Source organism: Malurus melanocephalus, unplaced genomic scaffold (assembly GCF_030028575.1).
Source record: "Malurus melanocephalus ecotype Western Australia unplaced genomic scaffold, MMel_1.1 scaffold_150, whole genome shotgun sequence".
NCBI lineage: Eukaryota > Metazoa > Chordata > Aves > Passeriformes > Maluridae > Malurus > Malurus melanocephalus.
In genome coordinates this window covers 1,643,393-1,666,561 of record NW_026623382.1, presented here as the reverse complement: position 1 = coordinate 1,666,561, position 23,169 = coordinate 1,643,393, and the positions used below count along the sequence as shown (strand labels likewise).

At 40.3% G+C, this 23,169-nt stretch overlaps 1 protein-coding gene across 1 annotated transcript in view; it reads left to right on the top strand.

The window, feature by feature from the left end:
- Positions 1-18,578, top strand: part of BZW2 (basic leucine zipper and W2 domains 2) — a 56,333-nt gene extending 37,755 nt beyond the window's left edge. Inside the window, exons 6-12 of the mRNA XM_057371640.1 lie at positions 38-173; positions 3,613-3,722; positions 5,540-5,710; positions 6,170-6,316; positions 9,859-9,997; positions 16,353-16,475; positions 18,122-18,578. Of these exons, the coding sequence (XP_057227623.1) occupies positions 38-173; positions 3,613-3,722; positions 5,540-5,710; positions 6,170-6,316; positions 9,859-9,997; positions 16,353-16,475; positions 18,122-18,150 (855 nt within the window). The 3' untranslated portion in view covers positions 18,151-18,578. The remainder of the gene's footprint in view (positions 1-37; positions 174-3,612; positions 3,723-5,539; positions 5,711-6,169; positions 6,317-9,858; positions 9,998-16,352; positions 16,476-18,121) is intronic.
- The last annotated feature ends 4,591 nt before the right edge of the window (positions 18,579-23,169 follow it).

The window sequence follows — 23,169 nt, the reverse complement described above, 5'->3', positions numbered from 1 at the left end:
GTGCCTCAAATACTTTTTTTCCTTGTCTGACCCACAGCTCCTGCTGTTTCTTAAAGCCTTTACTGAGACAGAGCAGACAAAACTGGCAATGCTTTCTGGCATCCTGTTAGCCAATGGGACTCTTCCTGCTACAATTTTAACAAGCCTCTTCACTGACAATATAGTCAAAGAAGGTAATTTTCCATGTCTTTTTTCTTACATTAGCTTTTGTATAGGACGTGTATTTTATTGCAATAAAATGGAAGATGGAAACTTGAGACTGTACAACAGAAATAAGTATTTTAAAGCCAAAGCATATACAGACAGCAGTGCCCAACATACTTTGTGAAATCTAGTGAGAGGCAAGTCAGACAGAAAAGACACAAAACAAAAACAAATCCCAAAGGATTTATGGCTTTTTGGAAGTAATTTCTTTCTATGAAAGTTCTGACTACCTGGCATGATTACAAATGTGCTGGTAGTGTTCTGCAGTTTTCATTACTGTTTTTGGTTTTGTTAAAGTGTTGTATATTAGCTAAAATGTATTCTAACTTTCATTTAAAAAAAAAAAATTACTCTAACTTCATGTTCTCATTTGTGCTAACTATTACATTTGTTTCCTAAATGCTGTGGAAAGAAAAGCCACAGCTGCAGTTCTGCTCTGTCATCACTCACAGCTTTTGGAATCAGAATTAAACTAGGAAAAATCTCAAACAAAAGCACTAATCCATGTTTTTAGGGTGATTGTCTGCAACGTGTTTAAATTAAAGTCTTGCTAGTTATGAGAAGACAAGAGCTATCAGAAAATCCAAATTTTTAAAAATCATGTAAATTCTTGTATTTTAAATTTAGCATTTGAAGAATGCAATTCTTATTTGCATTATGACCTTATGTTTCTAGGAGCCCTAAACTTTTGACAGAGTTTACATATATTTTTGGTTCTTTGTTTATATATACTAAAAATGAATCTGTGACAGCATTTGAGAAAAGATTGTTGAAGATTGTTCAGTCAGTGTCCTGGAGTAGATATTTTATGCAAGAATAATTAAAGATGCAAAGGTAGTTGAAAAATGGGGAACAGAACAAGGTAGAACAAGTAGATCGTACATTAATAAACTCGAAGCTTTCTTTGATTTACAAAAAAACAATGCTTCAGGCAGGTGGGTTAAAATACATGAGGAAACAGTTGAGCTGAAGGAATTGTTGATGAGCATGGGACTTSTAATGTTGGCTAAGAAATGGCTGAAAGTGAGATAATGGTAGATTGTGTGGACAGGTGATCTGAGTACAAATATCTAATTTATTTTAAGATTACATTATATCGGTGTTGTCATTACTTTTTCTGTTCTATATAGATGGAAAATAAAATTATCTTTCATGGATTGCTGACATACTTGTAGTAGAGACAGAGAAAGGTCTAGGTGGTGGTGGATAAGGATAAGGTTAAGGATACCTTTCTTGTTCCCTGTGCTGGGCAAGTAGTGCAAATGCTAAGAGCAACTAATGGGCTTAGTCAGTAAAATAAATGGCTAAAATCACCTTCTACAAATAAGGGGGAAAAAACCCAAAGCAAACAAAAAGAGAAAGCTATTTAAAGAGTTCATAGAGTATAGGAATTGCCCAGTGGTAAATTAGTTGTAATGAAATGTAAAAATGTAAAAGTTTGAAAATACATAGGTAGTGAAGCCCTAGAACAACCTGTCTCTGTCGTGGTGTAATCTCAGCCAGCAGCCAAGCCCCAGACAGCCGCTCACTTACTCCCACACCAGCAGGATCWGGGAGAGAATGGGAAAGATAAAGGCTCAAGAGCCTTTGGCCTGAGATAAAGACAGTTTAATGGGGAAAGCAATAGTTGCACACRCAAGGAAAGTAAAACAAGGAATTAATTGACTGCTTCCCATGGGCAGGCAGGCKTTCAGCCATCTCCAGGAGAGCAGGGCCCCACCACACATTGGGTACTTAGGAAGAGAAAAGCTATCACTTAAAACATTCTCTCCTTCTTTCTTCTTCCCCCCACTTCATATCCTGAGCATGATGTCATGTGGTCTGAAGCATCCCTTTGGTCAGTTGGGGTCAATGTCTATGCTGTCTCCTCTCAAGCTCCTCTCTCCTCGCCGCCCCAGCTTCCTTGCCAGGCTGGAAGTTGGAAAAGCAGAAAAGGTCTTGGCTCTCTGTAAGCCCTGCTCAGCAATAACAAAAAYATACCTGTATTATCAACCCTGGGTTCATCATAAATCCAAAATACAACCACTGTGAAAAAAAATTAACTCTACCCCCAGCTGAAAACAGTGCACCTTCTGATACTGGCATTAAACTTCGTTTTAAGCTACAACTTGAAAATTTATTTAGGACATGTGTATTGGTACACTGCTCAGTGACAGAGACCATTCCATTCAATTTTCGTATTGAGCACATAAGCATGTGGATATACTGAAGTCTGTTTGCAGGTGGAAGTTATGCCTAAGTCACCTAATAGCTGGCCAAAGGCTTTGTGAGTCTTGATTAGTCAGCTTGCAGCACTTAKGATTGCTGCATCATGTCCAACATGTAAAATAAGCCCGAAGAATTATTTGCAGGACATTGCAGATCCCTGGTTCCATGCAGTACTTCTCTAAGGATTGTGTCTTACCACTAAGCTCCTGAAATAAGGTTGCCAAAACTGCCATAACAGTCAAGATCTGTAAAGACTGTCACTGAACTTTACATGCTCTGGGAACAGTCTCTTCTGTTCTTRTTTGGTGACTCACTTAGTCAGAGGATTCTAGAAATAAAAATAATGAATGTCTATCTATAAAGTGGCTAATAGTGATGAAACTCCTTCTCACCAGTAGATCCCATCTAGCTCTAAGAGCTTCTGGACTATCTGGAGATGAAACAGAAAATTGCAGTGGCCAGCTGTAGCATAAAATTGTGCTTTTCATTATGCATTGCCATTATCACTGCCCTCAGTAGCCCTGGAGTGGAGAAGCTGCAGCAGAGTGGTGGTGGTGCAGCTCTAGGAATTAGGAGGTGTGGGTTAATGGTTTATTAACTCCYCTGGGAAATCCACAGCTAGTGGGGGTAGAGTTTGTTTGATTTAATACACAAAATACTAAGTTGTGCCTCAAGGAAGGAATTTTTTCATTGAAACAGTATTTGTGCCTCGTACTACTGGCTACTAAATGCTTCCTGGGAGGACATTGTACAGTCACCTTGAAGTTGCAAAGTTATTTAACCTATTCTAGGATTGCTAAAARCATATTTGAAGATACATTTCTTAGTTCTTATTCCTGATTATCCTTTATTGTTTTRTGCCTTTGTTTCCTAACAATTTAATGTGTAATTTTTCCTTTTGCATTGTRCTCAGTCTGTGAATTGGGGATGTAGGAAAAATAATTGCGAAGCAATTCTTTGAACAACTAAAGGGACATGAGCCATACAAAAAGATTTTCAAACAATCTAGCATAATTCAGAAAACTAAAATTGCACTAAAGAAAAAAAGAGACGTTTCAGCTCTGCGTGTTTGTTTCTATTGTCATAAATGCATTTTCATTCCATAGTCTTGTAAATTTTTTTGTAACCTTGTAATTCTTGTAGTCAACTCTAATTCATGTTGAAAATTGCTGAAACATGTTTTGTGCTTTTCTCTAATAGGGATTGCAGCCTCTTTTGCTGTAAAGCTTTTTAAAGCATGGATGGCAGAGAAAGATGCCAATTCTGTWACCTCTGCTTTAAGAAAAGCCAACCTCGATAAGAGATTGCTAGTAAGTACAATATATTTTCAAAAATCCTTATCTCTCCCAGGGAAAAAGAAGGAAATGAAATGCAGATGGTGGTTTGCTGTAAGCATGTTAACTCCCCCTCAGACTCTGTTAGCGTTTGGAAAATGTTTTGAAACACAGCAATATTGTTATGGCTGTAGCATTGATACAGGTTCAGAAATATTAAGTATCATGTGTTTTTACATTCTGTCTCTATTTTTCCTGTAGTCAGATGCCTTCTGAGAGACTATATGTGTAGGGCTTGGGAATTAAATAATTGGGAGCTTTTTCTTACTACTGCTAACAAAACATACTAGCAACTGAATATGAGAAGCTCTATGTCTTTAAATATGTTTTCCTTTTCTAGCTAATAAATAAAGTATAAGGAGTTATGATTAGAATGTAAGTTTCTGAAGCACCAGTGTTTAAAKAGTGCAGTGATTGAACAGTAAACTAATTTTCTGCAGCAGTAGCCATCTAAGTAGCATAAATGGTCCTGCAGTGACAGCAGACCTAGTAGTAGGTGCAGTGCTGGAAGGCTTTCAGTCTTAGGACTCTAAACCTGTTCTGTGTTCTGACTTTGTAGCAAGGTATTCAAAGAATATATGAATATGTAGCAATTCCATTTGCCTTTTTCTCCCAGTGTCTTTCTGAAGATCATTTGGGGTTTTTTTAATCCTCAGAAAGATTGCTGGTGCAGTAATCCAGTCAAATGCACATCTTGTGTAGCACTGCCTGGAGACTCAGCAGTATTTCCTGTTTCTACCTCAATAATGTATAATTAAGCAATTATCTTTCAAAAGTGAAGCAGCTTCCCACACCCCTCCATCTCTTCAATTTGTTCTTGATTCTAAATGTCCAAGTCATAAATAATTTGCCCTAAGATGGGAAATAGACTAATTACACTGTTCATTMGAGAGGGGGGGAAAGAAAACTGCATCTTACTTCTGTTTCAAGCTTGACTGACTTAAAACTTTCAGCTGTTGGCTCTCATTACTCTGCTCTATTAAACAACTGTAAAGTATCATATGATGTTGCCTAGCATAGATGCCTTCATAGAAGTTTCTTCTTAATCTCATTAGTCAGTAAGTAAACAGATGGAGGGTCGGTCTCTAGCTTCTTTGTTAAAAACAAAGTGCTATCCACCCCACAGATCATTCTTAAGACACCAAGAATGGATGGTAGACAAATGCCATTGAATGCTTTCCAAGATGAGGCATTTGCTCTAGTAATTTTCAAGAATAATTTTAACTTTTCTAAGAGGATGGTCTTTCATAAATTGACAGTGTCTTTGAATTAGAAATGCCTTCAGGAGTTAATGTTAACAGTACATAGTGAATTTTTTTACATGAGGCATTATTGGTAATGCAGGGTGCCTGGGCCAMTTGTGTGTTGTTGAATATATTTTTCTTAAGAGATACATATGTGGATGCACTGGGAGGGCATGATAAATGTGCTTTACATAAAATGGCTCTGCCATTTGTTCCTTTGTACTTTCCCTACAAGACTCTTGGAATCTGGAAAAAGTATGGTTCCTTTTAGGACTCTTTTGAGCAACATGTTGAACTTGTGGCTCTTCATAAGTGCATGCACTTCACATGGAGTGGGTGTTAGCTTATTTGTGTAACTAGACATAATTTTTTTCCTCCACTGTARTGAAACACTGCAATATGAATGTTGACTTCTCCAGTGTGGATACAAGCAGTATTTTAAGTGAAGTAACAGGTTATTCCCACTGTTCATTCTTAAAAAATGTTCCTTCCATTCTGTCAAGAGTCGTAGTTGGTTATTTATTTAACAGAGCATTCCTGTCTTTTTAGGAACTATTTCCAGCCAACCGGCAGAATGTGGACCATTTTGCCAAGTATTTTAATGAAGCAGGTCTAAAAGAACTGTCAGATTTCCTTAGAGTTCAGCAGTCACTGGGGACTCGTAAAGAACTTCAAAAAGAACTACAAGAACGACTCTCTCAGGAATGCCCAATTAAGGAGGTAAAAGTGGTTTTTTGCAACAACTTTGTTTATATGATCATAATCAAAGACTTAAATCAACATAAGGTAGAGAGGAACAGATTTCCTCTGTTTTTCTTTCAACTATTTTAGTTTATTCATCAGTTCACTCTGTTCTTAAGACTGAAGCAACCAAATATCATCTGGATTTACAAATGCAGCTGCCTGTGGGGTAAGGGGTGGTTTCCTTCATTTACACCTGATAATGTATTTCCTTTGACTACATTAACTGTGAGGTTGGAGGGGAGGGACAAAACTTGTAGCCAAGTTACRGTAATATCTCTAAATAAAAACATGCCAAATACTTATTTTTTATTATTCTTGTTCTAATTTTGTTTCTCAATACTTTTACACCATGATGTTAGTTGTAAATGACTACAAGTATTTGGAAGTCATCATCATTTCTGTTTTATTGGAAATATCCCTTATTTCCTTCTCCAGGTAGTGCTTTATGTAAAAGAGGAAATGAAAAGAAATGAGCTGCCAGAGCCAGCAGTGATTGGTCTCCTGTGGACCTGTGTCATGAATGCTGTGGAATGGAACAAGAAAGAAGAGCTGGTTGCAGAGCAGGCCCTCAAACATCTAAAGGTGAGTGCATGGGTGAAGAGAAGGAAGCTGTGAATTCACAGAATACATCCTTTGGCAGTCAAGTTTTTACCTGTTTAAATCCAGGAGATTTGGATTTTTGAAGGCTGATGCKGAGCATACCAAGCATTGTGTGTAGTCTGACTTCAGTCAAATGAAAGCAAAACTGAGGGAGTTTTGAGTGCCCTGAGTCCCACGGTGTGGAGAGCCAGGGCAAGCCAAGGTGGACAGAGCCTGACACAGCCTGAGTGTGTCTCCCTTGTGCTTTCCTGGGGTGCCAGGTCCCGAGAGACTCCTTGCCCTGGGGACAGTGCTAAGCAACTGCTGGGACTCAGCCTGCTCAGACCTGGCTAGAAGCCTGCAGGAATRAGTAAAGACATTTTGGGAGCATGGTGAGGTGGCACCTGTGCTGTCTTTTCACAGAGCTGGTTAGATCCRGGCAGGAATGCTGAGGCCAGGCTCTGTAAATCAGTTGTTGCCATGTTGATTGTGGGAGCTGGATACTCAGCACTTTGTCAACTAAGGACCCAGGAGCTGGCTTGGGACTGTGTATACATGTATATATATGGCTACTSTCTGATTCAGCTGCTRTCCAGAGGATGAGGGAACTGAATAYGTAGGAAGACAGGCTGCAATATTGCAGTACCACCATTGCATTTGGTACAAAAACTCTAAAGACTTTGGGGTAGAAAAGAAACCCCAAACCAATGCAGARGCATCTGATCATTGCCATCATTGGTATTCCTCACTAAAGTCTGAAGTAATTGTGCAGTTCAAGGTGCTGGATCTGAGAGCAGAGGCCGAGGCTTTTCAGCAGAGTTAGTCCTTTTGAGCAGGTAAACCATGACCAGGAGAATACTCYGTTGTAACCAGGGCTGCAAAAGTTTGCCTTAGAACAGAAGCAATCTGGCTTTATTCTTTATGGTAAAATAGATCTTTATTCGTATTGGRTGTCTTTCCATACTTGGGTGTTCCCATGTTGTTTTAGTTCCTGCTGCTGCTGTCCTTTTGTCTGAATTTGGTTTCCCAGTCAGTAATCCCAGAATTKCAGTCGCTTGGGATATTGTGTAGTCTTTGATAGTAAGACTGAATGCCTTTAAGCTTTCTCAAGTGACTTGAATAGCAGTGGAAAGACAAGATAGTTTCCAGAAGGAGGAGAGACATTGTTTTTCTTGTTCTTTTGATGTAAAATTTGATTATCTCTCTTTGAGTTGTAACAAAGTATCCAYTGAGATTCACTGTCTAGTACTCCAGGGCAAATTAACAAACATTTTCTGGAGTATTTGAACACTGGGAAAAGAGAAACATAGCTGGCTTTGTACAAACACCATTYTCTGGATGTTTAGTCCTATGCATCTCACTGACTCAAGCCATCAGCTATGTATGTACCCCCACTGAATTAGGTAAACACAGAATATTGACCTGGCTTACAGATCTTAAAAAGCTTTGCTGGATGGATGGYTACCTAATGGGGGGGGTGTGTGGACAGCCATGAACCAGCATACTCAGGCAGTGCAGTAAAAGTCATGTGTGCCATCCATATGGTAGCACCAGCAGGAGCTGACCTTAGGAGGAGACAGGGCAAGCTGTTCAACCCTGGATCTCACAGAATAAGCTCCTSGTCGTCCCAGTAACCCGACTCTGACACTGGGGCTTAGTGCCTAGGCCATCCCCAATGCAGAGAAGACATGTCCTCCATGGGTGGGAAGAAGCTTCTAGACAATTCTCACTGGAGGCAAGGCTCTGGTGAGCTTCACGGCAGTGTGGGTGCTGACCCCCTGCTCACTAAAATKATGCTAATGGAAAATAGTGCCACTTACTCAGCCAGAAATGAGATGGCTCCTTAGTCAGTTAGACGTTGGTAAAATTGGTAACTGTGAGCCTGTACCAGTTGAGAAGTGCGGGGTGAATGTGAAGCAAATAAAGTCAAATGTGGCAAAATGAAGGTAATTTACTTCCAAACTGAACACGTAGGATTTTTCTTAGAAGTTACTTACTGTTTATAGACAGCAGCATTTCACTGCTGGAAATAYATGGATGGGGGTGAGTTCTGCTGAGGCTATTAAATAAACCAACTGCACTGTATATTGCTCTGCCTCCCTTCAACTTGCCTAGATACCAGCTGSATGCTGCCAGGGCTAAAAAGGGAAAAAGAGCTACTCACAGCCTGCACAAGCTTTTCAGTGCTTTTACCAAAGCACTGACGTTATTTCTAAAGATGTGGCTGTACCTGCCAGAAATGGAAAAACTKGGCCTCTGGTGTTAGCTGTATCTAGCCATTTTAAGGGAGTTTCTTCCATCAGCCAGCTGAGCTGCTTGTTGCTATTGCAGTGTGATTTTATGCTTTCTCTTTYTTAAATAGCTGATAATTATTACAAAACACGTTTAGGAATAACCTTTCAAATTTCAGTTGATTTTCATGTGTTAATAGTTACTTCCATGGATCATGTTGAGTAAAACCCTCAGGATTTAGCTCCTTGCAGAGAGGTGCTGAAGTGTATTTGTTTTTAAAGATGCCAATCAGTGCTGTGGGTGATGGGTGGTTTGTCACCTGACCAATTCTAGTGGCAGCCCTGGTCATTGACCAGACCTCTGTAATATCAGGCCATTGCAAATCCAGCTGGAGAATGCCAAACTGGGGGTTACTGAAAACAAGGAAGAAAGGCTGAGCTGATTAGTGAAAGAACAGATGAAATAGTGACATTATACAATGTATATTTGGCTAGGGGCTCTGAGGATCAAGGGTAATTTTCCTTCGTCTCTTATAAATGTTCTTAATATTACTTTAAATTAGCTGGACTCTTCGGATGCTAAGATAATAGGAAATTGGAGAGATGTAGATGAAAACACTGGCTTTTAAGGAAAGATATGGTCCTTCTGTGCAATTTTTCGTTTTAAGATCTGAAATAAGAGGGGGAAATTGCATAACAAATAAGTTTTTGCTGTGTTTTTTACTATATTAATAAATTCCAGGAAAAGACAATGAAATGTACCACTGCTATCTTGTCAGAGTAACATTWGCAGTTAATACTGTGCTTGAAAAAYGTTTACCAARAAAAACTGTGTCATGATACTCTTGATTGTAGTAATRAGAAAAACTAAGGACACTTGATCAYGGTTAACTTGGAATAATTTTCTTTATTTCAGTTTTCTGGGACTTCTAAAACCCCTGTGAAACAAGAAATTTTTTCATGTATTTCATCCTGGGATATCTTATGTTGCAAACATCTGTAAAGCATCACTCCTGAATGAACAGAATGCTGCCTTGTGAAATGTATGACACAACACTGCCAAATTGTGGGCTTTATAAATTGATTTTACAGGATTCAGTAACTGAGTGGTACTGAATTTTAGTTTGCAGTATGCAGGACATGCTACAAAAAATCAGTACATATTTAAGAAAATGCAGTGTGCAAGTAAATCTRAGGTTTCAGTGAAACATTTATTAGGGATAAAATTGATGATGCTTATCCAAAAATGTTTATTTGTCTTTATTCTAAGTATACTGACATGCCTTTTGCTTTTTCACTCTCTCTTTCTTTTAGCAATATGCCCCCCTGCTTGCCGTCTTCAGCACTCAAGGCCAGTCAGAGTTGATCCTTCTCCAGAAGGTGCAGGAGTACTGTTATGACAACATCCACTTCATGAAAGCCTTTCAGAAGATAGTGGTACTCTTTTACAAAGGTAAAAGTGCATAACCCACTGTTGTATTCTGTGCTTGGATTCTCATTGTCAACCACTCGCCTSATGTTTCATCAGGTACTTCAGATGAGAAGGCTGTGTTGGCATTGAACTCTGAAATACTTYATGCTTTGATAGTTCAAAGGAGTGTGTGGCAGCAGGAAAAGTCAGAACAAGCCCTTTTCTCCCTGTGTTGCTTTCATCCCATATTAAAGAAGCATGAGCAGAATCAAGCACTTCCAGCCAGCTCAAGTGCAGTTTAGTCCTTGTATAAAACCAGTTCTAGGAAGACATTTCTATAAATTTCTGGCAGATTTCAGAASTATATCAGAGCTTGGTCTTAAGAAGCCTTGAAAATGCAAACCCTCTTAGCAGGAGGATTTTTCAGGGGTTTGGAGTTGGGGGCTTTTTTTGACTCMGTCCCTGCCAGAAGGAGCTTTCCTTACTCTTCTTTCCCTGCCAGTTTTTTGCAGGTGCTATAGTTTTGATGGATTTCATTTTTATTGTGAAATTGAGTTCTTCACAAGTTTATTCTGATCAGGTTGTCATAGAGACTAATGGTCTTGCACTGCGTGTGATAGGTGGGTGCCAAACAGTTTGTTCTGACGTTCKTGCTATAAATAGTTGGAGGAGAAAAATCAGCAGGAGTAGAAACCTAATGTTGATCTTTGTTCACCCTGTTGAGTCCAGGTACATGTTCAAGGCCAAAGAGTTCCAACTGTTAAAATAATTTCATGGCTTCAGAAGGCAGAAGGAAATGAATTATGTGGATTTATTTCTGTCCTGTCAGTATAGCGTTGCCTCAATGGTAAATGAAGAGCAGTGCACCTTGTCCTTCTGCCCTCAAATTGTACAATTTGTAAATACTATTAATGACTGTATAAAAACTTGAAACTGCAAGCTGCAGCAATCGCTTGATTCAATTTTCTTTGGAAAAGAACATTTGCTTCGGACATGATGAATGGGAGGCRTAATTGCTGTGCACTCAGAGCATAAGTGATGGTTAAACCAGAAATAGTCTTGTGTAGGATTGCCTTCAGAATTTTTGTAGATTCATTACTGGGTTAGCCTGCAAGAGCARCCCTGACATTCCCAAGCATTTAAAAATTAAAAATAAMATAAATCACWGAATTTTATATTAMACTTAAYATGCTTGAAGAACCCAGTTCCCATCTACTCTGCGCACCCTACATCCTCCTGTTCTGACTCTGGAGATTACTTGAGCAGGCTTGTTTGGAGGGCTGAGAAGACTTTAGCCTCAGCACTACAGGTGCCACGATCCTGTTTAGGATTCACATGAGGTCTAGAGGAGTGTTTGGAGCTGCTGTATGGCCTGTCCAATATGTGCAATATGTGCTGTGCCTGTATTCCTGTTTGGAATATCTGGGGTGTGCTGCAGCACCTGCCCTTCTGCCATCTGATGCAGTCATGCGGCAGCACAGCTGCAGCCCTTCCTGGCCCCATTTAGGCTGAAGCTGGATCTGCCCTGTGTGACAGATCTGCTGCTGCCTSCTGGCAGCTGCTCACCTCASCTCMCAGCCCCTGCTRTAGGGTCCTTCTGGGCACTGGACAYRRTGAGGAAGTCTTCAGCTCACTCTGGTTTTGGCAGCTTTGGAGTTACACACTGTCCATTCRGTGAGGGTGTGCTACTTTGCCAACCAGGGAAAATTCTGGGAGCTCTAGGTCTTCAGTTCCTATTTCTTCCACATGACTCTAGTTCCAATGGCTCATGGTGTGGCTTGTGCAGTGCCGTGCTGCCTGCCTCTTCTTTGCTTCAGTGCTGGTGGATTTCACCCTCTCCTTCTCCCCAGATATCTATCCACTGAAAACAAGCCATCAAGTCTGTTTACAGACATACACTTTGTTTAGATACCTTGCCAGATAGGCTGTATCTTATGTTTCCTAATAGCCAAGGAAAAAATTCTCCTTAAGCTGTTCTTGGCTGTGCCAGTGGTGAGGGAACCATCATCCTTGTTCGCCTTTCTGTTGTTCTTAAGCGTAATGTGCACAAGATCCAGAGAGGTTTCAGGGTCCCTAACGAGCTTCATCTCGTGACAAATAAAGGTACCTGAGGCATCTGTGAATGGGCAGAGAGAGCTGCAGCTTTGTACCAGCATGAATGTGGACAGTTTGTTGCTTGTTACTCATTATGAGGGAGTGCTTCCTGGGCATAAAAATAGTCAGCAGTGATGATAGGCACTTAATGCCAGTCACGCTTTGACTAATTTAGTTCTATGACTATTCTCATCAGCATGTCCAACATCCTGCATCTCAATGCTTTCCATATTTCCATCATAAAATAGCCCTTGGATTACTTTCCCATGAATTACCTGGAAATACCTAAACATGTTGACAGCTGGGTCTCATTAGCACCTAGAAGGTCTTGAAAGCCTGTGGYGCTGATATTTTTATTTATTATTCTGTCTCTAAACAAGAAGGGGCATCCTCTTTTTCCCCTGTGCAAACCCAATTTTGCCTTAAGTAAGAAGCAGCAGCTTCTTACTGGCTTGTACATATAATTTTCAGAAGCAGTTCTGTAGTTAGTTAAAGCTTGTTGACATTATTAGTGTTGTTATTATTATTACTACTACTCCTCCTCTACCCATGTGTTCCTTAGACAGTATAGGGAAAAATAAGCTGTGCTTTTTTCACTTAAAACCAGTAGATTTGTTAATCTGCTGGCTGCATTTTGACTAAAATCGAAAAGCCAATTGCAGATGAGAGTTGCTGGATTCTGAGTGGTACTCGATAAGTTTGCAGTCTCTTTGCTTGCACTGTAAGATGTACGGTGTTTGTTAGTTCCTTCTGTGTTGCAGTGTGCCCCTTAACTGTTGGTAAAATAAGCACTGTTGTTACTGGATTACATGCTATATATCATATTCACCTGTTGATCTCCTTTCTTTTAGTTTGTGTTCATCCTTGAAATTTTAAATGTGAAATCTTGATGCTGTTGAAATTAATAATCATTCCTTTCATGAGGATCAGAATTTCACCCTTTGAACAGCAAACAAAGCTTCTGTGTACTTTTTCCATTAGAATTCAAGACAACATTTACAAAATATAAAAAGAAAGAACTGATTACAAGTACATGTGAAGTAGGACTCTGGTTTGAGGTATAATTAGGCCTCAAAGATACTCTTTTGCAGAACAGAGATACAGTAACCAAATTATGCAGACTGACAGCAATTCTCAAACTGCACTTAGAAGAATGGAATCTTCAAGTTCCATTTCATACAGGGGTTTTGTTTTTTGACGGATCACAGTTATCTTTAAATATCTTCATTATTCAAGTACCTTTTTGTGGTACTTGATGCAAAATTTTCCTGGGAAAAGCCCAAAACAAACCAGAAAGGCCTTAACTGTACTGTGGGTGACATTCCTTGCGTTGAAAGAACCCTTGCCTGAAGGCTCTGTTCTCCCAGCTGAGTTAGCTGCAATAGAGTTGAATTTTGCAGATTGATTGACTGTGTTGGCAGCTGCCAGGCTGTGCTTTTTCCTTTACTGCCTGTGGCTATGTGGTTTGAGTTAAAAGCAGAAATTCATTTGAACTGGGTGATTGAGTGCAAAGCCRAGACCTGAACTTCAAGTAAGTTTCCAGTTAACCCTGAAGTAAAGAGACTTGACTGGGCTGTTCAGTCTCTGCTCTGCAGCTTCTCCCTTTCATGAGGGATGTCCCTGGAGGCTCTGGCCGTGGGTGCTGTGAGTGGCAGTTGGCTGCACCTGCAGGAAAAGCAGCTCTCTGGGGCTGACATCACCTGGGACTGCAGTGMAAATGATGTGCTCACGCCCACAAACCCCAGTGTTCAGCTGCAGCCATTAAAATATATCTATAATCAACTTCAATGAGGAATAGCTATATATATACSAAATGAGTCATTCCCTTCATCCTCCATCCATTTTCCTCCAGTGTTCCCACTGCTTCAAAGCAACTTAGAGGTATCATTAACTACACCCTGTCCTGCCTGATTGTTGAATTGAGCATCTTCGTGCTGATGGGAAAATGTCATCYCTTATGAGCACTGCAGGCATGAATGTATTACACGTAATATTTCTCAGAAATGAAAGAAGCATTGCAATTGTCTTTTTGTAGTTCAGGGCATTTTGTTCTTCTCTGTTAGGGTAGGAGGYTTATTGCCATGGAGTTTAATACAGGCAAATTTTTCAACTTCCAGACTTGCAAATGTTTTAATCATTGAGGCRCACAGTGAGATTACATGCTGCTTTTATCAGATTGGGGTTTTGGGAAGGGAGGGAGAAATTCCCCTTTCCTCTTTGGCAACAAAACCATTGAGCTTACAAGCTGCAAAACAAAAAAAACAGATTTAAGTCCTATTACTTTTGAACTGAGCTATGTGCCTACCTGGAGGTGCTTCTGTGTACAGTGTCACAATGTGACCTGTGGTGCAGCAAGGGGCTTCAGCACTTTCTTCTRTACAGCAGCTTCATACTTGTGAATGTCCACAGTGCCCTGGAGCTTGAGCTGGGAATGGGATTACTCTATTTGGCTGTTGTTGGTTTTTTTTTTTGAAATCTTTCCTTATTTTCTTTGCYGGTCCCTGTGTCATACCCTGAGTAATTTTGCAGATGTAGTTGTGTGAACTTCAGGACTCTGAAGTGAATACAATCTTTTCACATGTGCTTTATATTAAACTGCAAGCTTATGGGTCCATGTCAAATATTTTCAGGTTTGCTAAATTAAAATCCAGGTTCGTTAAAGACTGTAATACCTTTGAGCTGCTGCTAAGGACTACCAGGAAGTATTTAATTCACACGTGTTTGAAACTTCTTTCTTGTCTCCAGCATTTCTGTAACATTGGAGAAAAAGATCCTTGTGACAGGTTGTGATTTCAGAAAGATAGTGGCTTTGTGTGCCACTTGTAGGTTCACTAAGCACCATTTATAAGTACGGACAAAAGCCTGGAGCCAGCTCAGTCCTGTTTTCCCTGCATTTTCTCAGCATTACTGTCAGCTGCAGTAAACTGCAGAAGAGGTTTTATTTTGGAAAAGTGCTTGAGAGACACAGTAATTTCCAGTCATACACACTGTCTAAATTCCTAATTTTCAGGGAGATTTCATATTCAGTTACTGTTGGATGTCTTAGAATAGTTTTGATTAAGTTCAAACATATCTCTGGTTSCTTCCATCTGTTTATTATTCAACAGCGTATGTGAAATGTGTCTCTTCTGTCTCATTTGATCAGATGCTTTGGGGTTTTARTGTCATTTATTTCTGTTTGTCTTCTTCCCTTCCCTGCCACATCTGCTCTAACTTTARGCTGAAGCAGAAGGTGCTGGTCAGGGTCGGTGCTTTGGCAAGCAAATACCCRGTGGGTGGGACAGCACCAGGAAGCTGAAGGAAGCAGTGAAGTACATAAGTGTGTTGATTTTGCAGAGCAGGGAGGGTAGTTTGTTCAAAGACAAAAAGAATGGAAATTTTAATGAGGTGTAGAAAGCTATCTTTAGTCTTTTTATAGAACAAATACAGTTTGAATTTTGTTGTTGTTGATGATGTTGTTGTTTGTTCTTGCTTCTTGCATTATATAACTGCCAAAATGCCATTGTGGATCCCAGATTTTGCCTCCACAGCCATCAATTACTGAGATACTTGGCTTGGCTGGATCACAGGAGCTTTGTCCTGGGGCTAGAGGTCTGTTGCTAGACCTAAATCTGCATGTTAGTAACAATAAGTGTCCTTGCTATTTATTAGTTTTTCTTTATTCTGAATTGTACTCAGCCTCACATGTCCTCACTGACAGCTATTTTGTTCCTGATGCTTGACATAAAAATGTCAGCTGTGCTGTCCATCCAAGCTAATCCCTTAAAATGGGTGGTCTGAATAGTGACCTTAAAACTTATTAGCTAAAAACAATATAAAACCTTCARGGGAAAATGATTACAAAAATCCCTACTGGCTGGCTCTTAAGTGTTCATTCAGGAGTTATCTGTCACTTTGGATTTCTACAATCACGGACAATTCTGTGATACAGCAACAAGAAAAAGTGTAATAATGCTTATTGTGGTAACTTCCAAGATGKACAGGCTGATTATTATATTTCTTTTATCCAGCCATCTTATGTGGTGTATTTAAAAGAGTTGAATAAAGAGCTCTTCTTGACAGAAGCACAGTATTTGAYACTTTATTTTAAGCCTAATATGTTACACGTTTTATTACATCTGGAACCCATTATRTGCATCAAATATTCTGTATTTGTAGCCTAATATAGACCATGCAAAGTTTGTTCCACTGCAATCATATTAACTTTATGTTCCTTTTAAAAAATCTTTCTTCTTTTATGTTTGAAATCTGCTGATCTCTAAAAATTTTATTTTTTTTTTCCAATCTCTGGTCTGTATTTTAGCTGATGTTCTGAGTGAAGAAGCTATCCTCAAGTGGTATAAAGAAGCACATGTTGCTAAAGGCAAAAGTGTTTTTCTTGACCAGATGAAGAAATTTGTGGAGTGGCTGCAAAACGCTGAAGAAGGTATGGGTTCATTTGAACAACTATGATAGTCTCTTTGCTGAGGATTTTTTTGAAGAAAATTTCTTTTTCTTCACGTTTTATTTGTACCAGGCATGAAGTATGCAGGACTTGAAATACAAAACAGCAGGCATGACTGTCTGAATTGTTTCTGACCATACCTAATCCTAACACTACTTGCTGCTTTTTTAGTGATCATGGTGTCCCTGTGAAGTCCTTTATTCATTGGGTACCACTTGTCTATAGATAAACTCTCTTAGCTTCTGCAGAGAGGAACTCTGCCCTGATAACATCCTGGAATGCCTTGGTGCTAGCACATGCAGACAAACATTTTTCTGTCTTTTCTGCTATTACCATGTTTAATGGCACTTAGCTTGAGCTTGTCTGTGCCCTGGCTCTTGAAACTGGGTTTAGCTGAATGGTCAGGCTAAGATTATGTGGTCTGTATTTGCTGCTTTCAAGTGGTTATTTAGRAGGGGAACTAGTTCCTTTAGTCCCTAACCTGGTTTTTCTCATGTTCCTCATGGGCAAATACTTGTACTGAATAAGTAAGTTATCTTTTACAGCACGGAAAAATAATTCCACATCAGTTRGGAAGATAAATCCATGTGTAATARATAGGGATAGAATTACTAGGGTTCATTTGCAYCCATTTAATATGATTAGTTTTATAAATTTGGAAGGCATATGTAGAAATTACAAGGAATAAATAAAATTTATCAGCAATTCACATGTTCAGGTAGAAGTATKAAAATGGCAGCTTCTTTCACACTTGAGATTTTGGATGGGCAAGCTTGGTCTAATTAAGCATGTTTTTTCCCCTTTTAATTTTCTGCTTGTATGCCTTGGCTGCTCTTTATTTTTATCCTTTCCTGCATGTCCCCTCTGCCAGATGTCCTTAATTACAAAGTCCAGTACAAATGGAGACAAAATGTTTCTGTAAGAACATGCAGATCATGTTTGCTCTCAGGAATCTGATCTACGGTGTAATATTTGTTGGCAGTGAGCCCTTTCCTGTCAGGTGAACACAGAAATACAACACGGTGCAAAGTAGCTTTAGGTTACAAAACCAGCATGTGTATTCCTGTTTCTAAGTTACTTCTGCTTCTACTACTAAATRAAATTTATCTTATGCCATAAAAATTGTAAAAAAATTTGGTTTGTACGTGTTTCATACCTCTTGTAGGGTAATACCACTTATGCCTTTCTGGATAGGCAGGATGGTGATGTTGATTGATATTTGCAGAACAAATAGTTTTAAGGGTGCTTCCTGCATGAGAGCAATACAGCCTGCTCATAGAGATTAGAAGAGTGAGCAAATAATGCTGTCACTTTATTAAACTCAGCTCAGATACACATTGTGTGGCTCTGCAGATGAGCACCAGAATCACTCATAGCGACATGGTGACAATTTTAGTGACATCTGTAAATGAAGAGCTCCACCATGAAGGGCAGCAGAGTGAATCTTCACCTCCTGAAGTTGTGTGTTTCTTTCTGGTTTATTCTGATATGCCAACCTTTCCTAGGAAGTATTAGGTGTGGTGAAAATGTTCATTTTCATTTTGGAAARATACCTTGTTATTTCAGTAGAATTACTCTCATCAATGTCCTTGTGCAACCTACATGAAGTGTTTTACTTTCTTTTCTAGAGTCGGAGTCCGAAGGGGAGGAGAACTGAGGTGGTTCCACAAAGCACAGTCCCAATCTAGGTTAATGCCAAATGCGCTTGGGAATGCCGTACTGTTCAAGCAAAGAGGCTTTACTTCAGTGTCATACAGAAAACTATAGACTAGACTTTCCTTTTGTTTAGAAGAATAAAGGTTTTTAATGGAGCCCTGAGGCATTAGATGCTTTACTTGGGACTCTACCTCTGGCTCATTGTACACTAACTTAGGCAAAGACATTCAGCAAGGAGCCATATAGAAAAAGTGAAATTAAATACTTATGGACTCCTTTTTATTAATGGTCTTTTTCAGGTACTATGGTATATGAACACTCCRATTTCTGTTTATAGAACTGTTTGGTCTGTGTTTGTAGCTCAATATTGGCTTGTGTATGTGATTTGACACCACCACATTTTTTTGAATAAATGGCTTTTATATCTTAGTTTGTGGTATTAGTATGTATGTAAACTTCTGGCTTGCCGAAGTTTTTATGATTCTTCAAGTAAAAATTACACAAGAATGCCAACAGACTGTTTTCATACTTCCCCAAAAAATGGGCATCTGTAGTTAGCTGGGATCACTGTCAAATCTTTGTTCCCATCCTTACATACRACTTTGGACAGATTAACCATATTCCATAGCAAATGTTGGTTCACTGTGTTGCTTAATTCAAAGAAAATGTACAGAAAAAAATCTGTGGAGTCCCAGTTTTGCAGATACAATTTATGCAAATAATGAGTAGAATAACATGCTCTGCTGAGTTTACTCAGTTACTGGTGATCGCTGAATTTTGAAAGAGAAACCATCTCATTTTAGAAGTATTAGCTTCAAAGCATGCATGACTAGAAATCATTACATGTGAAAYCTGAAATTAATTTACATCAGATTTAGAAAAGACAGGCTTGTATTCTTAYAGGAGAAAAGCATGAAAGGGCATAATCAAATGAAGTGGTGTATTTTGTCATTAGAAATAAGSAAGCAGATAGTGCAGATTTTTCTGAAGGAAAGTCATATAAACCACAGCTCATATGATTGTAAGTGTCCTGTCTCARTATGTATTTGGCTTTACTGTAAGCAGCAATTAGCAGGTGGAAATCAAGTGCTGTTGAATGCCAGCTTTCCATCTAGTTCAGCATTTATTTTACTAACAGATATTGATCTTTAGAAGGGGAAATTCGTCATAGTGATGTTTCCAGTAACGTAGAGAAGACCAGAGATGCTTACATTAAAAAGCAGAACTGATGCATTAGCTGCATACTTTCCATTTTGATCCTTGTCATTACAGAATTTAAATTTGCTGGGCATGAAAACACATGCACAAAACTCTGCAGCTGTGACGTGGTGGTATTAAGTCATTGATATACAGCCACTGTTGCTGAAAAAATCTTGAATTCAAAATTGCTGTTTTCTGAGGTACTAAAGAATATTTAGTTTGGTGTTCATAAACCCTCTTTTCTGTATAATCCTAAACTTAGGCTGATTTCAAAGGTGCCAACCTAGAGTAATGTGCAGAGAACACAAGAGCATTTCCCTGCAGTGAGACTGCCAGGGAGAGGCAGGCACGGCTGACTGCGGGCTGGCTGAGCCATCTGCTGGAGACACAAATCATCGGCTGGGAGAGGCACTGCCAGGCCAAAGGCAGCAAAGCTGGGCTGCCTGCAGCAACTGTGGCCCTGGCACACTGCAGTTACAGAGCTGAGAGGGATCCACTGCACTGAAATTCAGGTATCTCCAAACCAGGCACCCAAGTTGCACCTGATGATCTTTTGGGTCCTGCCAAATTGAGATATTCTGTGATGCTGGCACAGTTGTCCCAGCTCCATTTATAGAATTGTGTTGGAGAAAARTGGATGTTTTTAGCACAGGGCTGCTGGCCAAGTTGAGACTTGTGATTAGAGCAGGGTGAGGAGTTGCACTTTGGGCTGACAGGAGTTGTTCACTTTTCAGTCACAGAATGCCCACAACCCTACATCTTCTGTATTCATATCATAGYTAATGTGTAGCTTCTGGGACCCCATCTCAGCTTGCCTTTCCCCAGCAAAATTGCTAGGCACTAACAATTTCTGAATCTAATTTTCAGGAATTTTTCCCACTTAATCTCTGAGATCAGATGAGAACTTAGAACACGTGTATTTTTTTTTTCATCCAGCATTTTGCATATATGCCGGCAACTGAACTAGGTAGGGGCACAAATGCAAATAGATCTGGTTTGCCTCATACTGAATGTCAGTACTAAAGTGTGTAATGATAAAGTTTCTCAAGAAACCTTGAAAATTAAAAGCTGGGCAGAGCTTTTGATGTGACTCCCTTCAGGCAAAGTGCCCTTCCCTGGAAGCCTTCAGAGTATGCATTTCACTTAAAATTGTTCCCAACAATGTTGTGTTCTTCAACACAGCTCTTGAATTAGAGAAGTCAAAGCTACAGTCAACACCAAATATATTTTTCAAATATGGARTCAGTTGCCTTGTAAAAATAAAAGATACTTCATAGAAAGCATGCTTCACATAATATATTATACAATATTCAGTTTTGAAACAGTTTAATCTGAATGTCAGAGCTGTGCATCTTTTACTTGGCAATCAATTGCAATAGGGTGCACTTTTAAAGGRGGATTGCTGAATTTGAAGGTGATTCTTCCCTTCTGGCCTCTCCCTTCTGAAATCACAGCTGAGAAAGCCAATTATATTGCTTTAAAACATTCCTTTGGTGTGCAAGTACCCTTCAGGAGAAAGACCACATCTCATACTTGGGATGCAACAGAGAGGATTTACAGTGAGGTCAATCAAAGCACTGGTTGTGAATCTGAATGGGTCTGACACAGTTCCTATTTCTTATTGCTTCAACTACCTAATTGCATTGCAGGCTTGTTAACTGTGCCAAGCCCTATGCAAAGGGGGCTTCCACCCSACTGCAGTCAATAATCCTACAGATCACAAACAATAATCAAGCTGACATTCTCTACAGTGTTTTCAGCAGCAATCCTGCTTCACCCATACTGTGCTTTGGCTGATAGAGATTTATCCCCAAAGTGATGACCTGCTGTGCCAGCATCCCCCTTTTCTGCTTGGGGGATGACAGACCTGTGCCAAAAGGAGTGATGGAAAAGTCCCCGAGCTCATCCCTAGGACAGCTGCAGGCTGGCTGAGCAAGGAAGGCAGATAAAACCCAGAGAAACCAGCATCTGCCAGGTGAGACCCCTGTGAGATCCCAGGGTCCACTCCATGACCACACTTGGGAGAGGGCGGGTTACGTAGGTGATCTTGTGTGTGTGCACAATTAAGATTTTTCCACAAAAGTGGTTCTTCAAATGACAAAGAGCCATTTTCTCAAATCTTTAAAAGCCCTCCCCCTCCCCAGTCCATTTAGTGACCGTGTAGTGTTAAACACTGCCTCAYAAATGGGTGGCTGTGGGAGTGGTGTTTTCCTACAATGCTGCCATAATCCACAGTTCAAGGGGCAGAGCTGTGGRCAGRACAAACACTCATGCACTGACCGAGMWGCACTGATGGACCAGGGAGTGTTGGAGGCCCTTCCTCCCCACTCCAGGTAAAGCTGGGGCTGAGAGTGTTTGGTGCAGCTCATTGTGGAGCTCCTGCTCCCAGCACAGCTCCSCACAGCGGGTGCCTGGGTCAGGGCACTGACAAGCAGCTCTGCTCTTGCACCAGCAGCAAGAAACAAGCTGCTTAGTGCCTGTATTTGAGCAGCGCAGCTTTATTCCATGACAGCTTGTGCACTTCAGCAACAACAAGCCAGCACTTCCAGGCAAGCAAAGGGCAAGAAAAAACAACCTAATCCCTTACGTTCACTAATGTAAAAGTGTAGGGTTGCTGAAGTCTGGTTTCTCTTTTGAGCCCCTTCCTCAAAATGTGACCTACCAGAACGAGTGGGTTCAGCCTAGAGGGGTTTTAGATGGAGGGCATATGGTGATTCAGCCTTGCTGAGTTTGTCTAAAGAGCGTTTGGAGAATAAAGCTTGTTGCTGCCAAGCATGCCCTTACTGAGGCACTGCTAAACTAGCTAGTAATTGTTACAGGTCCCCTCTGGTATCTCAAAGGCTTTGCTTTAAGCTCCTGTCATGCTCATGAACAGGAATAACTACCTTTAAAATCACATTTGCACTTAAAATGGTGATTAAAATAAGGCTTGTGGGCTGAGACAAACCAGTCCTTTCTCAAAAAGAGCCACAAATAACATTACATGGTTTAATTGCAGCAACCATTCAGCTCTCACTGAGCTGCGCTGGTTATTAAGAGCCAAAATTAGGACAAATTGCGTAAGTATATATTTTCCAAAGAAAGCCACATCTTTTGATTTTTGAAAGGGGGGGAAAGCAGGAGTTTACTTCTTCCATTTCCCTCCCCAGGCTTTTCAGTTTGTTATTGCTGTGATGTTTTAAGCAAAAGTTAATTCTTGCTCCTTACCAGCGACATGGGCCTTTATAACTTCATGTAAATGCAAACAAATCCCAGGAGGGGAAGTTACACCAACACCTGCAGAAGACACAATTCAGACAGGCAAGCACTCCCGGGCTGTGCATGTAACCTATATTTGGTCCATGTCACAAAGCCACTGCGCTGGTGTCCTGGGTGACTAAAATAGCTCACTTGCTATTTTTTCCTGGCAGGAATCTGATTAACACCACGGTGACAGCCTCAGTTTCCTCCCACAGAGGCCTGGCAGCTCACATCACCCCACACATTAGCAGGGGATTCAGGTGCTTGACCCCATCTGGCTCTCCACAGTTTACCAGTGTTATTCCCTGCTGAGAAAGAAGTTCTGATTTTACAAGATGTCAAGAGCTTCAGCAGGAGCTGTGCAGGTTGGAGTCTCACCTCACCACTGCTCCTTGCTGCCCTGGGGCCCCAGGGGCCGTGCTGGGAGCGCAGTGTCCTTAGCACTCATCTGGGGAGAGCCAGATTAGAAGGAGATGAAGGATACGTGCTCRCTTTCCCTCTGCCTCTCCTGCACAGATGCAGGACAGAAACGCACTTGTCACTCTCAGCCATCAGTGAGCAGCACCCCACGGGTGGCTCT